We start from the raw sequence: 19,705 nt of genomic DNA, 5'->3' as shown, positions 1-19,705 counted from the left end.
TCACCGTTAGCTTGACTAACCCATTGATATTGTCTTAGTCTACCATATACCCTCTTCAATCTCCCTTGTTCATAGATACTCTACAGAGCCCTTTGCGTCTGCACCGACCACAATCCCACCCCTATATCCCTACATATTTATCCACTAATCCCTCTAACCTACACGTCTAAGGACACTAAGGGGCAATTTTTAGCATGGCCAATCAACCTAACCCGCACATCTTTGGACTGTGGGAGGAAACCGGAGCACCCGGAGGGAGCCCATGCAGACACGAGGAGAATGTGCAAACTCCACACAGACAGTGACCCATGCCTGGAATCGAACCGAGGTCCCTGGAGCTGTGAAGCAGGAGTGCTAATCACTGTGCTACCGTGCCACCCATTTCAGATAAAATTTTGTTACTTCCTCAATAATTGTTTTTGTTAGTTCTATTGCACTTGAAACAGTAACTCTCTTTCTCCACAGATGCGGTCGGAGCTGCTGAATTGTTTTTATTTTCGATAAAGTTTTTGCTGACTGCAATTGAGGACCCTTTTAATGGATTCTTAAAATGGCCACCTTCTGACTTTGACTCCCCTGTTGTTCAGGTTCAATAACCTGAAATTCAGAAATGAAAATAACAATATAATTCTCTCCTGACCAATATACAGAGGAAGCAGTCAGAAAAGGCACATGAATACTCACCAGTCTGTCCAGGTTTGTACCAGCTGCTGTAGTTGGGCGCTCCTCAGGGCTGTAGGGTCTGAACCTTATGTTAAAATTTTCTGAAACAGAGCGTGACTTACGCCCATATTGTGTTGGTTTAGGCTGGCCACATCCTTGAAAAACCTGCAAGAATTGAACAAACGGAAATGTTTCAACTGACCTATATCCAATTAGCCCAATTACTTTTGCTAAAGTGTAACATCAAGTAATCTGGTCAGTGAGTGAGTTTTCAGTGACAAGCTTCATTTTTATTAAAGATTCATGAAAAATAAATGATTTATGTATTTTTCTTAGAATCATAGAATCCCTACAGTGCAGAACTTTCAGATAAAATTTGGATCTTGGATTTTGGATTGAAAGCTCAAATCTGAATTCTCTTCAGTTTCATGAGCAGCATGCTCGGGAATTTTAGATTCCAGAAGCAGCCTATAATCAATAGGCAAGTTGGACATATTTCCATAGCACATGATTAAAGGTTGACTAACAATCACTGCCAGGCCACCAATTCTTTGGCTTTACACCTATAAACAAGTTATCAGTGACGATGGCTGGAGCACAAAACAGTGTAAGGCATTTATGTGAAGAAATGTCCAAAAGGTCGATCCTGTATCCATTGGAATTTTAGAAGAATGAGAAGTGGTCTTATTGAAACATATAAGATCATGAGGGAACTTGACAGGGTGGATACAGGGGGAATGGTTCCTCTTGTGGGGGAGACTAGAAGCAGAAGACACAGTTTAAGAGGGTGTTTGAGGGGTCAAATGGGGCAAGTGGGAAGCATGTTCTGCGCTGTAATGTTCTATGTTCTATGACGAGGCCTGCATGCTGAGGGTGTGGGGGCAGAGGTGCATGAAGGGGCTGGAGGAACTGTGTGTTTTTACTTTAACTGGGGCATAGTCCCACTGAGGTGAGCCTTTTAAACAGCCTGTCCCTGCATTCAGCAGCCCCTGTGGCACTGTCTAAACTGCCTGCCCTGCTCCAGCTCAATCCTCCATCGCCAGAACCCCTCCCTGCAACCCCAGCCCCAGCAATGAAGATCCCAACTTTACAGGCACTTTCTCCCCGGGCAGGCAGGCCAAGGTGGGAATTTTTCCAACTCCCGCTGCTAGTGTCATGGATGGCAATGAAGGCCCCACTATGCTTTTTCCCACTTGTTCATGTGGAAGAGTTTAGTTTCAGTCTTGAGCTTTCTTACACCAATGCAGCCAAAATGAGGAAGCAATTGTATTCATTTTCTGCTACTAATTACCACCAGTGGATCAGACTTCATCATGGGAAGAACGCAAACCATTAGGTAAACAATAGCTTAATGTGTCTGTTTTACTGATGCATTAAATAGAATGTGGACACAAAATATTGTGGGACTTTGAAAATGTGAGTCTTGCCAGCGAGATCCTGTTTTCCGATACTCTTGTTCCCTGCTAGTGATGTATTGAGGTTGCTGCTCAGGAAGGTCGGGAACCTCATTTCAATACGTTTCCACACAATTAGTGGGACTGCCTATCACAGCGTCCTTCCACGTTAGGAAATCTCTCCTTGTTGATGTGACATTATGTTGACGAGGATTACAACTCATTTTTTAAAATGGGAACCTGGTGAAATGAACCCCCCTGAGGGCACATAGGTAAGTATAGCCCTGGTGGGAGAGGAACATGGCTGCAGTTCCTCCTGGGCTCCACCTCCTGGAATTGCTCTCCGGCACTGCCTCTTGGCATCCTGGTACCACCGCCTGGCACTGACCTCTGGCCTGCCCCCAGCATCATCCCCTGGCGTTGTCCCAGGCACTACCTCTTGACACCACCACCTGGAACTGCCCTCTGGCACTGCCTCATGGGGCACTGTCCTTGGCACCCTGACCATGCCTGTAGATTAGTTTTGCACAGAGTTCAGGATTACGTGATGAGAAAAGCCAGCTGTGCAGATGGCAAGCTGCACATTGATTTTCTTGCCTCAGACTCTGCGTAAAAATAGAAAGTTCCGTCCTATAACTAATTCAGCAAAAACCTCTTTCAATATTTAAATACGCTTAATTTTAATTCAACAGAGAAGTGGAGAGAATTTCAGTAAATACAGGCACATTGATGTGATAATTTAATCCTGTCAATGTTGTTATAATCACAGACATTTCACATTATAAACAAGATACAATGACTTTGAAAGCACTTCCATAACCTTTTAATCAGAGCAAACAAATCCCCAAAAGGAATAGAAAGTATCTTTGATTACAGATGAAGAATGAGTCAGTGAGATAGCAAAGAATGTACAAAGAAGCAGTGGTGGCAAAACCAAAAGGAATGATAGGCCAAAAATTGAAAAATTAATTTTCAGAACTACTTACAAGCTGCTGATGAACTTTAATTTGCTGCTTAAAAATATGAGAATCTAGACCAAGTAAAACTACTTTTCTTACCACAAGAACCACCAATAGGCCACACAGCCACCCATGCATAAGGTCAACATGATCGTACTCTTTCCTCAAACTTTGATCAGATCTTTGCTGTTATGGAAAGGATAACTCATTTGTAAAACAATTCAGTTACAGTACAGACATGGACTTTGTGATGGATGGAAAATAGCCGCCTCAGTGGCAATTGGAGGCGTGGTGCGGTAGTGATATTGTCACTGGATTAGAAATCCAGAGGTCAGCCGTAGAGATCCAGGTTCGAGTCCCACCGTGGGGAGATGGTGGAATTTGGATTCCATAAAAATCTATAATTAGAAGTCTAATAATGACCGTGAGTCCATTGTCAATTATCATAGAAATCCATATGCTTCACTAATGACCTTTAGGGAAGGAAATCTGCCATCCTTACCTGGTCCGGCCTACATGTGGTTGACTGATAAAAAAGGACCTCTGAAATGCCTAACAAACCACTCAGTTCAAGGGCAATTAGGGATGGGCAATAAATGCTGGCCCAGCTAGTGATGCACACGTCCCTTAAATAAATAAAAAAATTGTTCAGCTGCTGGAATTCTTATCCATGTTGAGAAAGATAGCTATACCAGCAGGGGAAAGAAACTGAATTCACAGAATGATCATCAAAAACAGCAGATGAGGAATTGGGCACTATCCTCACATTTAGTTAGTTATTTCCTTACACTGGCTTATTGCTGAAAAATAACAGAAAACCAGAAAATAAGTCAATTCAGAACTTTCCATCAGTCGCTGACTAGAATTGTTTTGCTCCTTGACATTGGAAATTTCTTCTCAGTGACACTTTCCTGTAAATATTCTAATTGTCATGTCAGAAAATTCTGAAGGGTTGGAGTTGAATTTAATCGAGGGGAACTGAAGGACAGGTTTCACTGCAATTTCTTTGAACCAAACATACAGAGAGGCTGCATGGGCTGAATATCCAAAACATCGCCAATTACTTTCTCAAAAAAACCCCTCCATTTTTCTCTCTTGGCTTGTGTCCCTAATCGTGTTTCCTTTTCCAAGGGAAGATAATTGGCTCATGGCACCTGTCTGTATTACATTAAAAATACCTTTGAAAGGGGTTACAAACTGTGCTTGAAGGGACACTTAATATTAATTTCTCCTCCCTTTAATTGGGAATCTGTGCATTCTTTCTCTGCTCATCACGTCTTTCACGGCTTATACATTGTCATCACTTGTTAGGAATGCATGAACATAAAAAAAACACATGGGAGCTGAAGTGGGCTATTTGGCTCTTTGCGCCTATTCCACAATTCAACATGATCGTGGCTGATCTTTAACCTCTGTTACACTTTCCCTCAATATCCTAAAATGTCTTGGTTCCCCTAGTATCCAAGTCGATTAATCTCACTCAAGGAATGAGCATCCAACACTCTCTCCAGGATAGAGAATTCTGGAGTTTTACAACCTATAAGTGAGCCAATTTCTCCTCATTTCAGTGCTAAATGGCTAAATTCTGAAAATATGACCCCAAGTTCGAGAAACATCATCCCAGTGTCCACCATGTCCAGTCCTTTATGAATTTTGCATGCATAATTGAGATCTTGAGCCGAAATTTTAGTCCAAGGCTAGGAAGCCTGTAATTGTGTATCTCAACACTGTTGCATCAGTGAAACAACACAATTTTGAAATACAAAGGGCTGCATTAACCTGGGTAGTTACACTTGCGAGTGGCCTGGAGACTGAACCCAGTAACAGAGGGCCCTCTGCAAGGACAATGCAGTGTGATCAGGCTTGTCATTCAGTGATACAGTGGAGCAGCAGGGACTTCACAGAACAGCACTGGCCTCCCTGGGTAGCATCATGAGCTCCGCGTGCTTTCCTTGAAGCTCCAATAGATGCAGTTTCAACAGGAGAGATGTTTTGTTCCTGACAGCTGCCGAGAAAAACAAAGAGAGCATGGATGGAAGTGACAAGGGAGGTCAGCACCCAGTGAGTGGTCAGAAAAATGTGGGTGCAATGCAGAAAGTGATTCAATGGTGTGCTAAAGTCTTGAGAGGTGGGTAGTAAGTGATACCTGAGTGAAAAAGTTCTAACTCTGCAGAAACCAAGTTTAGCAGATGGAATGCTCAGAGTTCTCCTGAATATTGTCAGGTCAGGTGATCAGATGTATCATTTAGACGTTAGCAACTCTACCATAGGGGGTGTAGTTGGCGAGGTGGCTTGATTGGGACTAACACATTTTGACGAGGGATATAAGTCTATAAGAGTAATTTTGCGTGATTGGAACTCATAGTGCTCAGTTTTACCATTGTGTCATGCCCGTTTTTGGGCACGAAAACATGGTAAAGTCAAGCGTCAGGCCATTAATGCGATCTGCACCCGCGTCCATGTAGATGCCCACTTTACCAAGGCCCGAAAAGGCGCAACGGCGATTTAAATGCATTTGCATGTATTTAAATTGAATTAATGAACTGCCCATCCAACTTTCTCAACATTTCATTGTATTGCATGTCCAGATTCGGTGCGAAACAGACATGCTCGACAAAGGTCTGTTTTGGGGTGCTCCAGTGGCTGAAGAGGTAAGATCAGAGCTTCCAACGGCTCTCTGACTCAGACTGGTGGTGGAGGGGTGAGGGGGAGGCGGGTCAGATCATGCTGTGGTGGGGGGGAGGGAGAAGGGAGGCCCAATCATTGTCTGGTGGTGGTGGGCGGTGTGGGCAGGTCGTTGTCTGGTGGGCTAGGAGGAGGCCCGAACTTTCTCTGGGGAGTGGGACCCTGATCTCTGTCTGGTGGGGGAGATAGATGGGACAGAGAGGAGGGCTACAGTATCAGGTAGATCAGATCACAGGTCTCAGGTAGAGGTTGGAGTGGGGGCACGTGGTCTGATTAGGGAGGAGGTTCTGGTCCCTGACTCCAAAGGAGCTATCCAATTCCTTCCCATCTGGAAGACTGGAGAGGGTGGGGGTGGGGTGCAGTTGTGTAGTCTGATCTTGGGGTTGGGTGTAGTCCAATCTGAGAAGGGTGCAATCCCACTCTGGATTGATTCCGGGGAAGTTCTGATGGTGATAGGGGCTATTTGTGGGCCCAGGAGGATTTACTCCTGCTCTTCTTGTACCATAAGGAGTGCCCCCTGCAGTTGTCCTTGCTGCAACTTCAGCTGCTCGGTTTCCTGAGGCCCCAGAAACCTAGCTGGCCATAGTTAAACCTGCAAAGTGGGTCAAAGCCCAATTGTCAGCCTCATTGATATATTTATAATATCAATCTTTATCCTGGATGCATGTTTGCTCCCTGCCCCTTGTCTTACCTGAGCAAGAGCTCGAAATTGGCAGGTTTGTGTCCTGGCATTTCTTGGCCATTAACCACCCATGTGCCCACAACCAGCCATGTTCCTTGTGTTTCTTCAATCTAAACTAATGTATTATGCGATAGATATTGTGAAGAATTAATAGCCAAAGGAAGTGCTACAGCTTGTCTTTAAGTTGTGGCTTCTACAGAGACCCTTTTCACAAATACAAAGATGATAGAATGGCAATCTTCACATAATATGAATATACAAAGGAGAGCATTTTTACCTTCGCTGACACCTGCATGCTGTTCTCCTGCATATTCATGATGGCATCAGAAATCTTCACATCAATTGGATCCATGACGGCTTCAATATTGAAAGGCCCTTCCAATCTTTCTGCTACCAGGAGCATAGCATCTGTCAGATAAAAAAAGGAATCACATGGAGTGTGCAGATTAATATTATTGAAACCTCAGAGAAAGCTAGGCACAGAAGAGGGCATATCAGATGTGTGCTGACTGCTGAGGTTCAGGACTGAGGTTGGCATGTGGAGCACTGAGCAAAACATTTGATTCCACGTTATGACTGCCATGCTAAACTGAGCTATCTTTTGTGCCAGGGAAAAACAGGTTAACAGAATGGAGTTCCTTATTTTTGATCATGTACAGGGTATAATTCTCCCTGATCAGATATTTGTACAAAACATCTTTGCACATAAGCAGCAAAACAACTCCAGTCTCACGTAGCACCTCTTCCATTTTCATCCAGAACTGGCAGCAAGAGAGGTAAAAATCCTCTGTGTGTATTTCAGCATATAAATGAGGATTAGGAGTAAAAACTAACGCCGCATGTGCCAGGATCATATTTACAATCACAAATCTGTGTTTGCCATGAGCGTATAATCCAATTTTCTCAGTTTTCAATTGTATTATGAACCGCGACATCAAAGGCAGTGCACCTATTGCATAATTTAGCAGCTAGAAAAAAATAACAGCAATTCAAATGTTACAAACAGAAATGCTCACTGAAAAATGAATCTACTGGAATTATGAAGTTTGAATATTATAAAGTGGACAATCAGGCCATTAAATGTCCACTAATGCTTGTATACCTTCATCTTGCTATCAGCAAGAGAAGCTTTCAGAAGAAAGAGAATGAGTTAAATGGAAATAAGTATGACGAAAGCAACATTTTACTTCTTGAACAACAAAGATTATACACATTATACCTTTCTCTTTTATGTAAGATTCACCGACCCCTCATCAACACATTAATTTTTGTGATTTTGAAATATTTTAACATGGCTCGCGCAGTTAAGAAGGTGGATCGCTACCACTTTCTCAGGGGTAATTAGGGATGAGCAATAAATGCGGGTCTAGCCAGCAACGCCCACATCCCATAAAAAATATTTTAAAATCCTACGAGATTCTGAAACTGACCTATCGTTTACGAAAATAAAATCCAGCAAGGCATATGTTTTGCCCTATAAGACAGGAAACATTTTTTTCCCCCAGTAGACCTACATTTTACATAAATTGCACATTTTAACATTTTTTACTAAGTACTTATCCTAGGAGGACCAGTGGGCAGTTATGTTAAAATATTCCAGTTAAATTCAATAGAGCTTAAATCATTAACGTATAGCAGCTGAGGATATGACTTAGCAATCAGCATAAAAGACCAAGTCAAAATGTCTATCCAAGATAGTATTTCTTATCTGTCACAACACTACGGGGCAACGGAAGTTGCTGACACAGCCCTCGGACGCATTAGGTGATAAGTTGGAATTGTTTCTTCCACATGTTTCCACAAGGGGTCCTGGCAGACAGACTTATACTTAGGCGGGGATGAAAGGGCCCCATTGTGGTGGGACCCACTTAAAGGGAAGGGTGGGTGGGGGAGTGGGAAGATATGCAGCCATCGCAAAGTCCATTGACTGTCAGTGTCACTAGATATTTGATTCAGGCTGTGAGTTCAGCATTTTCTGCCATGTTTGGACCAAGGCTTTAATGTTGTCTTGAGCTGAAGTGGTCTTGGCAGAAGTCAAGTTGACCATTAGGGTGAGCAGGCTCCTGGTGAGTAAGTGCTCCTTGATAATGCTGCCAATGAACTTTCCATCTCTTTTCTTATGATTTAGAGTAGACAAATGGGATGGTGATTGTTGGGTTGTCCTGCTTTTTGTAAACAACATTCATGCACAATTTTTTGAATTTGTCTGCTAGAAGCCCTTGTAATGGTTACACTGGTACAGTTTGCTGAGGGCTATACCACTTCTGGAGCACACGTTTTCAGGCTAATAACCAGGATGTTGCCAAGACTTGTAACCTTTACTGTATCTCCGGTACTCAGTTGTTTCGTGATACCATGTGGAGTTAATTGTATTGGCTGAAGATTGACATCTGTGACAGGAGGGACTTCAAGAGGAGGCCAAGATGGATTATCCAGTTGACACTTCTAGCTGAAGATGGTTGCAAATGCTTCAGCTTTGTCTTTTGCATTCACGTGCTTATTGTGATCTTGTCAGGTTAACTATGAATATCATTCATGACTGTCTTATATAAGGCATGTATACCATTCATGACTCGAACAGCTAAGGTGTGCACAGGATAAGGTCTGTCTATCACTTGTGATTCTTCAGGGTGGCGGCTAGCCCCTGTGAAGTGGAGCTACTTCACGAAGTGTCGCGTCTTCTACGCGAGACCAGGGCTCAGCTGGCTCTGGCTAACAGCACCTGTTCTGGACCCCTGCTCAGGGATATGAAACCCACTGTCATATGGATGTTTGGGGAGGCTAAGGGAGTAAACACTAACAGAAAATCCAGAGTCCAACCCCATAATGTGTCATGTGTCATTTACAGCGTGTTCCAACAGCTCCTGCAGCCAAACTGGTACCCAGCACCACGCTGAGCATTGCTTTGGACTCCATCAGCAAGGTCAAGAGTGGAGGGTTCTGATGCTTAGGCAAACAATATATCTCGCTCAGGCCTATGTATGGAAAGGTCACTCTATACATGCCTCCCAGTGAATAATACAACACAGAAGCCAGCAGTTACAGCTTGTAAGCCAGCTCGATTGATGTAGAGAATGAGCAACCTTTGATGGTGGGAGAAACCACCACGTTTCTTTGGACAGCTACCACTGGGCAGCCACAGTCCCACCATAGGCCACCTGCTCCAATGAGTGCTAGGAGCATATGGTCATTGCCTGACAAGTGGACTGTAACATCACACCAAGCGACGTAACAGAGAAAGCATAGAAGGTACCAGGCCTTTATTTTGCAAGCTGAACCGTCAGAACCATGTGTCTGGTTCTATCAGATCTCACACAGATCGACAATTCTGTGTATATCACTTATGGCTCTTTTAGATAAGGTGTGTACAGGATTAGTGAGATATGTCTATCAATCGGGACTTTAAAGATAAGATGTGCAGTGTCACTTGTGACTCTATCAGATATGTTTTTGAGACCTTCTGCAGCTATGATTGGTGCACAGCCTCACAAAATGCACTTGACTTATGATTTGTCACATTTCTTTAAAACTAGTTGCTGGTCATTTTCTCTGTGATTGCTCCTGATCAGGCACCATAACTTCAGCATTAGATCACTGGAAACCACAAGTAGACACAATGACCCAGAATTGGTTGTACCTGGAGAATGACACCATGCACCATTAGTTACACGTACGCTTGTTTCATTCAATTGTAATGATATTTTGCATGACAAGCTGCCGAAACTACAAGCTGATAATGCCACAGTGAGGGTGATAGGGCATTCGGGACCTCAGTGAACAACTGCAAATCTCCCTTAATTAATGGCACAAAGACTGGAGAGTTAGTACAAAATGAGCAAACTCAATGTTAATTCAAGTACAACAAGAGTAATAACAAAGGAGAATGAAAGATTGAACTAAAGGGGAGAGAAAAAGGAGAAATGGGATTTTTAGAAAATTATATATTTTAAAATATCCAGTAACAATTAAATGAATGAATGAATGAGACGGATATTTGCGATAGTTATTTTTAGGGTTAGGGAAGATCATTGGAAATTAATAGGATTTGACACATTAAAGGAACCTCTGACAACTAATTCAGGCTCATTAAATATGTACGACTTGATTGAAACATATTAGATTCTGAAGAGTGTTGACAGGGTTGATGTGGAAAACAAATCTCCTCTTGTGAGAGAAGTTAGATCTGAAGGCCTTGTTTAACAATATGGGATTGTCCATTGAGAACAGATGAGAAATTCCTTACCCTCATAGGGACGTAAGTCTTTGGAACTCTTCCTCAAAAGAAAGTGGAAGTAGAGTCCTTGAATATTTTTAAGGCAGAGGTCAATAGATTTCAGATAGGCAAAGTGGTGAAAAGTTATCGAGGATCATCAGAAAGGTGGATTGAGATTGAAATCAGTTCAGCTAAGACTTATTGAATGGCAGAGCAGATTCAAAGGACCAAGTGCTCTACTCCTGCTCCTAATTATTATGTTCCTATGTTTATATGTGATGTTCTATGGTGGTGAAGGATCTTTGTAACTACAAGTCTTTCTTTTTAGATGATGAAAAACACTATTGTTTTCACAGCAAATTGTGAGCTGTTAATATGTTTTTCATTAACTTTCCACTGAAGTTCAGCAGCTGGTTGGGAAACTCAAAAACATTCTTAGCAAATTTTTCTCAACCATTCTATAGTTTTATTCAGTGGCTATGACTAGGCTCATGCCCTGTTTCTTCTTTACTGCTGTGGTAGCAGCAGATGTAGCCACAAATAGCCCTCCTTCACACAACCAAACGGAGAAGTCATTCCATTCAATTTACAATCTCAGCAATTTTCCTGTGATTAAGATCTACCTGTGAAAAGTCAGGAATCAGGTGTGCTGACCTCACTGCCCAATTCTCGATCAATCTGTCAAGTAAAGACTGTATCAATAGCAAAACCTTGCTAGATTTGCACTTAATCTTCAATTGCTGCTCTTATTATAGTATACTGCTATTTTGAGCCTTTGCCCTACGTATAGATCATTAGAAGCCAAATGTATCTGATCTTGGATTGTTTCACATATTAGGGACAATGTACCAAGTGTGTATAATGAGTGACATTGAATTAGTTGCTCTTTATACACATGTTTGATCTTAAATTTCATTGTAATCAGTAGACTGAAAAAATTGAAGAGATGTACAAAGGCGTTCAATTCAATATTGCTCACCATCCAAAGATAAAATGGCCCCAATTTTGCTAAGAAGCTTTAATTTGTCCATGAAACTGTTCTTTTGTCTTCTTTTTGTCCCTGCTCAATTTATTTCAGCTCTAGAAAAACAAAAATCCCTCTCACTTATCACATATCCTGCAGCTCTCTTGTTTGTTCAAATCATTCACCATGTACCAAAATCTCTTGAACTGTCAGTAGCTGTTCCCAATCATTACTTTGTTGTGTTTATCACTACAAATCTCCATCCATACTGCTTCTATTATTTCCCTTCTTCTCCCTACTAATGCTATTTCTTCACCTATCTGAATGGCTTAATCATTGTCAGGTGTTCTATTCCTTCCTATGTTAATGTCAGCTGCATGTTTTTGTATATTTTCATCTGCAACTATGCTTCAACAATGGCAAAAAGTCAATATTTCTACAAGCTGCAAATATCTATAATTCCTAAAGTTTCTTTTGAATGCTCTTTGTCTTAATGTAAAAACATTTGCTTTTTGAATATCATGTAATTTCCATTAGAACCGTTCATTTAATGTGAATTTTTGGGTATCATTTCCCCCTCCTTCTCCATCAATAAAAATACAAATCCTTCCCCATCAAATCTAATTGAAAAGAAACATAATTATTATGTTCATATTTTGTTTCAATGCCTTTTACTAAGCAAAGCTCCCAGTCATTTACAAAGCAAATTCTCTCCTTGACAAAGCAAGGTGGAAGACTCACTCTGTATCTTACGTGAGATGAATCTGTAAAATCATTTGTAAAGGAATGAATTTCAGATTTCATTTGATTTGTTCCAACTTACATCTCATGACCTTTCTCTTTCCTCGATCACATTTTGTATGTGTAAGGAGTGGTTATTGGATGCTTTTTGGAATGGACAGAGGTTTGTAGTGGAGTTCCCCAGGGGTCAGCATTGGGTACTTGCTCTTCCTGATTTATTAATGACATTGATTATGGTGTGCAGGGCATGATTTCAAACTTTGCAAATTATACGAAGCCTGGAAGCATTGTGAACTGTGAGAAAGACAGTGCAGGACACAGACTGGCTGGTGGAATGTGCAGTCAAGTGGTAGAGAAATGTAACGCAGGGAAGTGTGAACAGATTTACTTTGATAGGAAGAACATATTGGTAGGAGAGACAATTGCTGTAATTTTGTGTCCAAGTTCACCCTGAGCGTGAATAGCACATGGGCACAAATATATCATGAGACTTGGAAAATGAGAATCTCGGCAGTGGAATCTTGTTTTCCAATTGTTCCTCCCCCCTGCCAGTGACCACACTTGCTGGGTGAGAACCTTGTTTAAATAAATGCTAAACTGCTTAAAGGTCTTCCCACTATCTGCTCCCCCCGCCTAAGGTTGGGATCTCCCCCCTCTCCTGTGTGACAAGCTTTTATAAATGGAAACCAGGTGGAAGGATCCTGGGGGGGGAGGAGTGGAGGAACATAACTGGGCAGTCCCCTGTCACTGCCCCTGGCACCATGGGTCCCCTCTCTGGAACTTCCTTATGGCTGGTGGCTTTCCTATCTCAGTGTTAGCTGGGTTCCCAGTGTATGTGGAAGTGTTGGGGGGGGTAGTTCCCGTGGCAGGGGGATTCACCTGTGTCTGGGGGGGATGTTCCCTTTGTGGGTGTGGGTGGGGGGGAGGAGGAAGGGTACAGTGTAGAATCTGTGGCTGGGGGGGGAGGGGAAATGCGTGTGCCTGTGTGGCGAGGCGGGATGCTCAGTGTGTGTGTGGGTGTGTGTGCACGCACGTGTGGGGGTGCTGTGTGTGTGTGGAAGGTGCCTGTGTCTGTGGGGTGAGTATTCCCTTTGTGAGTGTGGTGTGGCATAGAGTCTGTGTCGGGTGTGCTATGTGGGAGGGGGTGCTGTGTGTAGGGGGGTGCCTATATCTGTGGGGACTGAGAGTTCCCATTGTGAGTGTAATGGGATGCTTGAATCTGTGGGGGATGTGCTGTGTAGGAGAGGGGGTGCAGTGTCTGTGGGAGGGGATGTGCTGTGGAAGGAGGGTGCCTGTGTCCGCGAGGGGTATGCTGTGTGTGTGTGTGTGTGTGTGTGTGTGTGTGTGTGGAGGGGGGGTGGTATGCAGTGTCTTTGGGGAGTGTGTTGTGTGTGTGTGTGGAGGGGGGAGGTGTTGCCTGTGTCTGTGAGGGGCTGTAACCCTTGTGTATGTGGGGTGTGGGAATTCTGTGTTTCCTACTGGAAATCAGGGTGCCCTTTAAAAAGGGGTTCTCAGCTACCATCTTTTTCTGGCCCTGCCTGTGATGGTATGAGGCAAGTCTGCAGATTATTTCTGGAATATCTGGTGAGAAAACCCAGCTGTTCACCTGGGGAGCTGCATCTCAGGAATCAATCGAGTAAATCTTTTCTGAACTGTGTCTAATGTAATTGTGTCCTTTCTTAAGTGAGGAAAGCAAAACTGTACACAGTTCTCCAGATAGCAGTCTCATTAGAGCCCCACGAATCGGAGCAAACTTTTGTTAATTTTATCTAAGATTCCCCTTGCAAAAACCCCAACATTCCACTTGCCTTCCTATTCACTTGCTTCACCCACATACATACTCTCTTGTGATTCAAGAGGGCAGAATGGGGGTGGGGGGGGTGGGGTGAGAAGTGAGGATAAATGGTTTACTGGCAAGATAAAGTAGGAAACACCCATGCTCCTTCCATCCCACAAGTATCAGCTTTGCTAAGAGCCCAGTATCCATTAGAGTGTTCAGACACCTGAGCCCCAGGGAAAGCATTGCTTGATTTACAACTCTGGCTCTCTAATCTATTTAATTGCGTGGTGCTTGTTTCCAGAAGATAACAAAGTTTAAAGTGCTTTCAGTTTCTGTTATTCATACTTTAAGGGGTGAAAGAAATTCTAATGAATGAATTATTTGTTTCTAATGCTTTTTTTAAAAAATCAGGCCCTATTGTCACTACTGGGTTCATATGCAGAGTGTATTATCAGTGAATGGACATAGAAGTGTATTGGCTTAGCATGGAGGGTATAAGAGGCCATGGGAGATGGTGGAGATTGGCTTGCCATAGACTGTGGAGGGGCCTTGTGGGGAGGGAGGTGGGTTGAGGGGCATAGCTTGGCATGGAGAGTAAGAGCAGCCATGTAGAGGTGGGCGGAGGGAATGAGGTGGCATGGGCATGAGGACTGGAGAGCCCTACTGTTTTGATTGTAACTGGGATGAAGTCCCAAAGCACCCAATGTGGGCCTTTTAAACAGCCTGTCTCCATATCAGCAGCCCCTGTGGCTGTCACCGACACTTCTCTCGGACGATGGGCCCAACTCCAGCTCAGAATGAAAATCCCACCTTTGCAAGCACTTTCTTCCAAGGTGGGCTTGCTAGAAACACAGAAACATAGAAAAACTACAGCACAAACAGGGCCTTTGGCCCACAAGTTGCGCCATACATATCCCTACCTACTCGGTTTACCTATAGCCCTCTATCTTACTGAGTTTCATGTACTGATCCAAAAGTCTCTTAAAAGACCCTATCGAATCCGCCTCCACCACCACTGCCGGCAGCCAACTCCATGCACTCACCACTCTCTGAGTGAAAAACTTACCCCTGACATCTCCTCTGCACCTACTCCCCAGCATCTTAAACCTGTGTCCTCTTGTGGCAACCATTTCAGCCCTGGAAAAAAGCCTCTGAGAATCCACTCAATCAATACCTGTCATCATCTTATACGCCTCCATCAGGTCACCCCTCATCTTTCGTCTTGCCAAGGAGAAAAGACCGAGCTCTCTCAACCTATCCTCATAAGGCATGCCACCCAATCCAGGCAACATCCTTGTAAATCTCCTCTGCACCCTTTCAATGGCTTCCACATCCTTTCTGTAATGAGATGAACCAGAACTGAGCACAGTACTCCAAGTGGGGTATGACCGGGGTGCTATACAGCTGCAGCATTATCTCCTGACTCCTAAACTCAATTCCTTGATTGATGAATGCCAGTACACCATACGCCTTCTTGACCACAGCCTCTAACTGTGAAGCTGCTTTGAGCGTCCTATGAACCCAACGCCAAGATCCTTCTGATCTTCCACACTGATCCACTGCTTAGCCAGAAATTTCCCAACTCACACAGCCTGCTTTGAAGATGAAAATCCAGCTCACCCATTCAAAATTGTTAAATTCAATGTTGAATCAGGAAAACTGTAAATTGCGTCACTGAAAGATGAGGTGCTGTTCTCTGTGTTTCCATTAATGCTCATTGAATTTTGTAGGAGGCAGTGCAGCAGGGTCACAGTGAGGGTATAGTGGAGAATTAAAATGAAAGGTGACCAGAATCTCAGGGTGATGTTTGTGGACAGAATGGAGATGTTCTGCAATGTGGTCACCCAGTCTGCGTTTACTCAACCCAATGTAGAGGAAGCCACACTGTGAACAGTGAATACGGCAGACAAAATTGAAAGAAATACAAGTGAATCCCTGTTTCATTTAAAAGCAGTATGTTGGACTTTAGATAGTGAGGAGAGAGGAGACAAATGGCAGATGTTGCAATAGGGAGGTACCATAGAAAGGGGCTATTATCATGAAGTGGAGTAGCGTGTTGCAGAGAGAATGGTCCCTTAGAAATACTGAATGGGGAGGGAAGTGAAAGAATGGTTTGGCAGTGGCATCATCTGGAAGTGGAAAAAGTAGCAGAGGACGATCCTTTGAATGTGGAGGTTGCTGGAAATGGCAGACGAGGGAAGGCCCTCAATGTCCTGAGAGACAGGAGAATGTGTACGAGCAGATGTGTGGGAAATGGCCAAGAGCCTCGTCAATCAAGGTGGATAATAATCCTTGGTTGAGTGAGAAGAAAGACATCTCGGAATTCCTGGTATGGAAGGTGGCATCATCAAAACAGGTGAGAAGGAAGCATAGAAACCAGGAGAATGGAATAGAGTCCCTATAGGATGTAGCAAGGGAAAAGTGGAGCAATGCAACTATGGGAGTTGGTGAGTTTATAGTCAATATTGATCAATAGCTTATCACCAGAAGTAGAAACATAAGTAGAGGAAAGGCAACTTGGACCATTCACTCTGCAAGTTTACCTCTCTAACACCTCCACTGTACTCTCATCAAAGTTTCAGAATTGGGCCTTGTGCATGTAAGGGAAGGGTGGAAATTGGAAGTTAAATCAAATTCTCAAGTTCAGGGTAAAAGCAGAAAATGGCACTAATATAGCCACAAATGTCCCACAAAGCAAGGTGAGAGAGTCGACCTCGGCTGTGTTAAAGAATGTTCCAAATAATTTGAAGCAGTCATGCATAGCTGGGACCCAAAAAGGTTCCCATAGAAACATGTTAATTGGAGGAAGTGAGAGGAGCTAAAGGCAATGTTAATCGACAGGAATACAATTTCAGCTCCATCAAAGGACTCATAGGTACCCATTGCATACTTGAAAAGTAGACACAGCATAAACCAATTTTTAGAATACGACTCTAGGCTAGAAGAGAAGGATCGGGAATATTGATAAATAGTCCACTTAAGCCAGAAGTACAGGATATAGTACAAGCAAGGTAACTGATGCTTTGGAAGAGGTAGCTAGAAGTGATGTTTATGTGTCTGCTCACTATAAAAATAACAAGAATATATGTGCATTAGTGGCAATGCACAAAGGGACAATCAAATTTAGGGGTGGAGTAGACATTATTTGATTTGAACAGTCTTCGGATACAACAAATACTTGGGAACAAAAAACATGACATTTAATATGCGTATACCCCATAGCTACACTTACAATTTGGTAGCTGGTCTGTTCAAGAAATGATCTCAAAGGGTTTGAATGGGCAACATGGTGGCACAGCGGTTAGTATTGCTGCTTCACAGTGCCACGGAGCCGGATTCGATTCCCGGCTGGGATCACTGTCTGTGTGGAGGTTGCACTTTCTCCCCATGTCTTCATGGATTTCTCCAGACACTCTGGTTTCCTCCCACAATCCAAAGACGTGTGGGTTAGGTTGATTGGCCATGCTAAATTGCCGCTTAATGTCAGGGGCACTAGCTAGGGTACATACATGGGTTGTTACGGGGGTAGAGGCCAGGTGGGATTGTGGTCGGTGCAGACTTGATGGGCCAAATGACCTCCTTTTGCACTGTAGGACTCTATGACTCTATGATTGAAAATTCAGTGTCGTGCACGAGGAAGCCAGGAATTTGATCCCAAATGATATAGACATCAAAATCAAAATTTGGAAGGGTGAGGTAGTGCAGTGAATTTCCTTTTATTTTTCAGTTATCAGCTTTAATCCAAGACAGACTGCAAATTTGAAGACTCCTCTCATTATTGGCTATTTAAGGTCAATTTGAGAAGTACAAATGCAATCCAAAATGTCTGTGATCCCATAGTGGGAATTATTGTAAAACTATCAGTCTCATCCAGGTAGGTTTAAAGTTTATTGATCAACGTGAAGTAGCAGTGCTAACCACTGTGCCACCGTGCTGCCCATTGAAACCCTTTGAGATAATTTCTTAAACAGACCAACTACTAAATTGTTAGTGTAGCTATGAAGTACAAGCATATTGAAAGTCATGTTGTTGTTTTCAAATATTTGTTGTATCCAAAGGCCGTTCAAATCAAATTTTGTTGAAATAATGCCTCCTCCACCCCTAAATTTGATTGTCCCTTTATGCATTGCCACAAATGTGCATATATTGTTATTTTTATGGTGAGCAGACTCAAACATCACTCCAAGTGAGGCCCTGTCACTTCTGTGTACAGACTTATTACTTCTGGGGATTTTGTGCAAGGACCTTCTAGCTACCTATTGCAAAGAATCAGTTACCTTGCTTGCACTATGTACTGCACTTCTGGCTTAAGTGGACAGTGCAATGAAAATCCCCTAGTCACTACATTCTGGTACCTGTTTGGGTATACTGAGGAAGAATTTAGCAAGGCCAACGCACTAACCACTATGTACTGTGGGAGGAAACCAGAGCACCCACAGGAAACTCACACAGACATAGGGGAACATGCAGACTCTGCACAGACAGTGACCCTAGCCAAGAATTGAACCCGGGTCCCTGGCACTGTGAGGCAACAGGGCCACCCAGTAAATGATGTGGTTCAGAACTTTATCTTGCATCCGCCTCACTCAACACGTCCAGAGAGTGCATAATGCAAAGGTGAAGTGTGTCAAACTGTATTACTGCTTTTTCCTCGTGGAATCTCATAGAAACCCTACCGTGTAGAAGAAGGCCATTCAGCCCATTCAGTCTGCAGCGACAATAATCTCACCCAGAGTCTATCCATGTCACCCCACATATATCTGTTAATCCCTTTAACCTACGCATCACGGGACACTAAGGGCAATTTAGCATGGCCAATCAACCTAACCCACACGTTTTTGGAGTGTGGGAGGAAACCGGAGCACCAGACGAAACTCATGCAGACATGGGGAGAATGTGCAAACTCCACACAGACAGGTATCCAAGCCAGGAATCGAACCCAGGTCCCTGGCACTGTGAGGCAGCAGTGCTAACCACTGTGCCACCATGCCAACCATTGCGTACTACTGTCAAGCTTCAAGATTGGATAGGCTTGTTTTTATCTTTCAGACAGAAGATATTGGAGGAAGATTTAGTTAGAAGTATATAACATAATGAGGATGCCTTGATGGAATGGATATAGAAAGACCTATTTTCAAAAGCATAGGAGTCACCAGGAGTCGTAGTTAAATGGTGATAGGCTGATAGATTAGAGGTGGGTTGAGGGGGAGTTATTTTAACCGGAGAGTGGGGATGGGTGGGATGGGGGGTTGGGGGTGATGGGGGTAGTGGAGGTGGTTAGAGGCAGAAAGCTTCTAAAGCATTCAGTGCGTGGTTATCCATTAGAAGTACCATCATCTATGGGCTATTGCCAAGGGCTGAAAATGAATCACTTCCAGATGCCTTTATCTGTTGGGCTGATTGGCCACCTCCTCTGCTATTATTTTCTATAAATCTAAAGCTTCATCAAATGAGAGCCTCAGAAGGACCATTCATATTAGTTAAATAAGACATCCAAATAATTCGGCCAATGACATATGAGATGAAGATGCAGAATCTTGTCCATTTGAATTAGGCTCTTTTCATATTTCATTGGTTCTTGGAAGTTTCACAAGTTTGACTTTTGTTGTGGCTACCTAGGATTT

General features: G+C 43.2%; 1 protein-coding gene across 1 annotated transcript in view; it reads right to left on the bottom strand.

Moving 5' to 3' along the window:
- gpc6a (glypican 6a) overlaps positions 1-19,705 on the bottom strand; it is a 980,820-nt gene that overhangs the window by 91,552 nt on the left and 869,563 nt on the right. The window contains exons 5-6 of the mRNA XM_080198144.1: positions 6,661-6,791; positions 685-828 (exon numbers count right to left, since the gene is read on the bottom strand). Coding sequence (XP_080054270.1) covers positions 685-828; positions 6,661-6,791 — 275 coding nt within the window. The remainder of the gene's footprint in view (positions 1-684; positions 829-6,660; positions 6,792-19,705) is intronic.

The sequence above is a fragment of the Carcharhinus amblyrhynchos genome, chromosome 10, assembly GCF_965287045.1.
Source record: "Carcharhinus amblyrhynchos chromosome 10, sCarAmb.v2.hapA, whole genome shotgun sequence".
In the NCBI taxonomy this organism is placed as follows: Eukaryota; Metazoa; Chordata; class Chondrichthyes; order Carcharhiniformes; family Carcharhinidae; genus Carcharhinus; species Carcharhinus amblyrhynchos.
The sequence above is the reverse complement of the archived record's forward strand: the minus strand, read 5'-3'. Positions and strand labels throughout refer to the sequence as shown.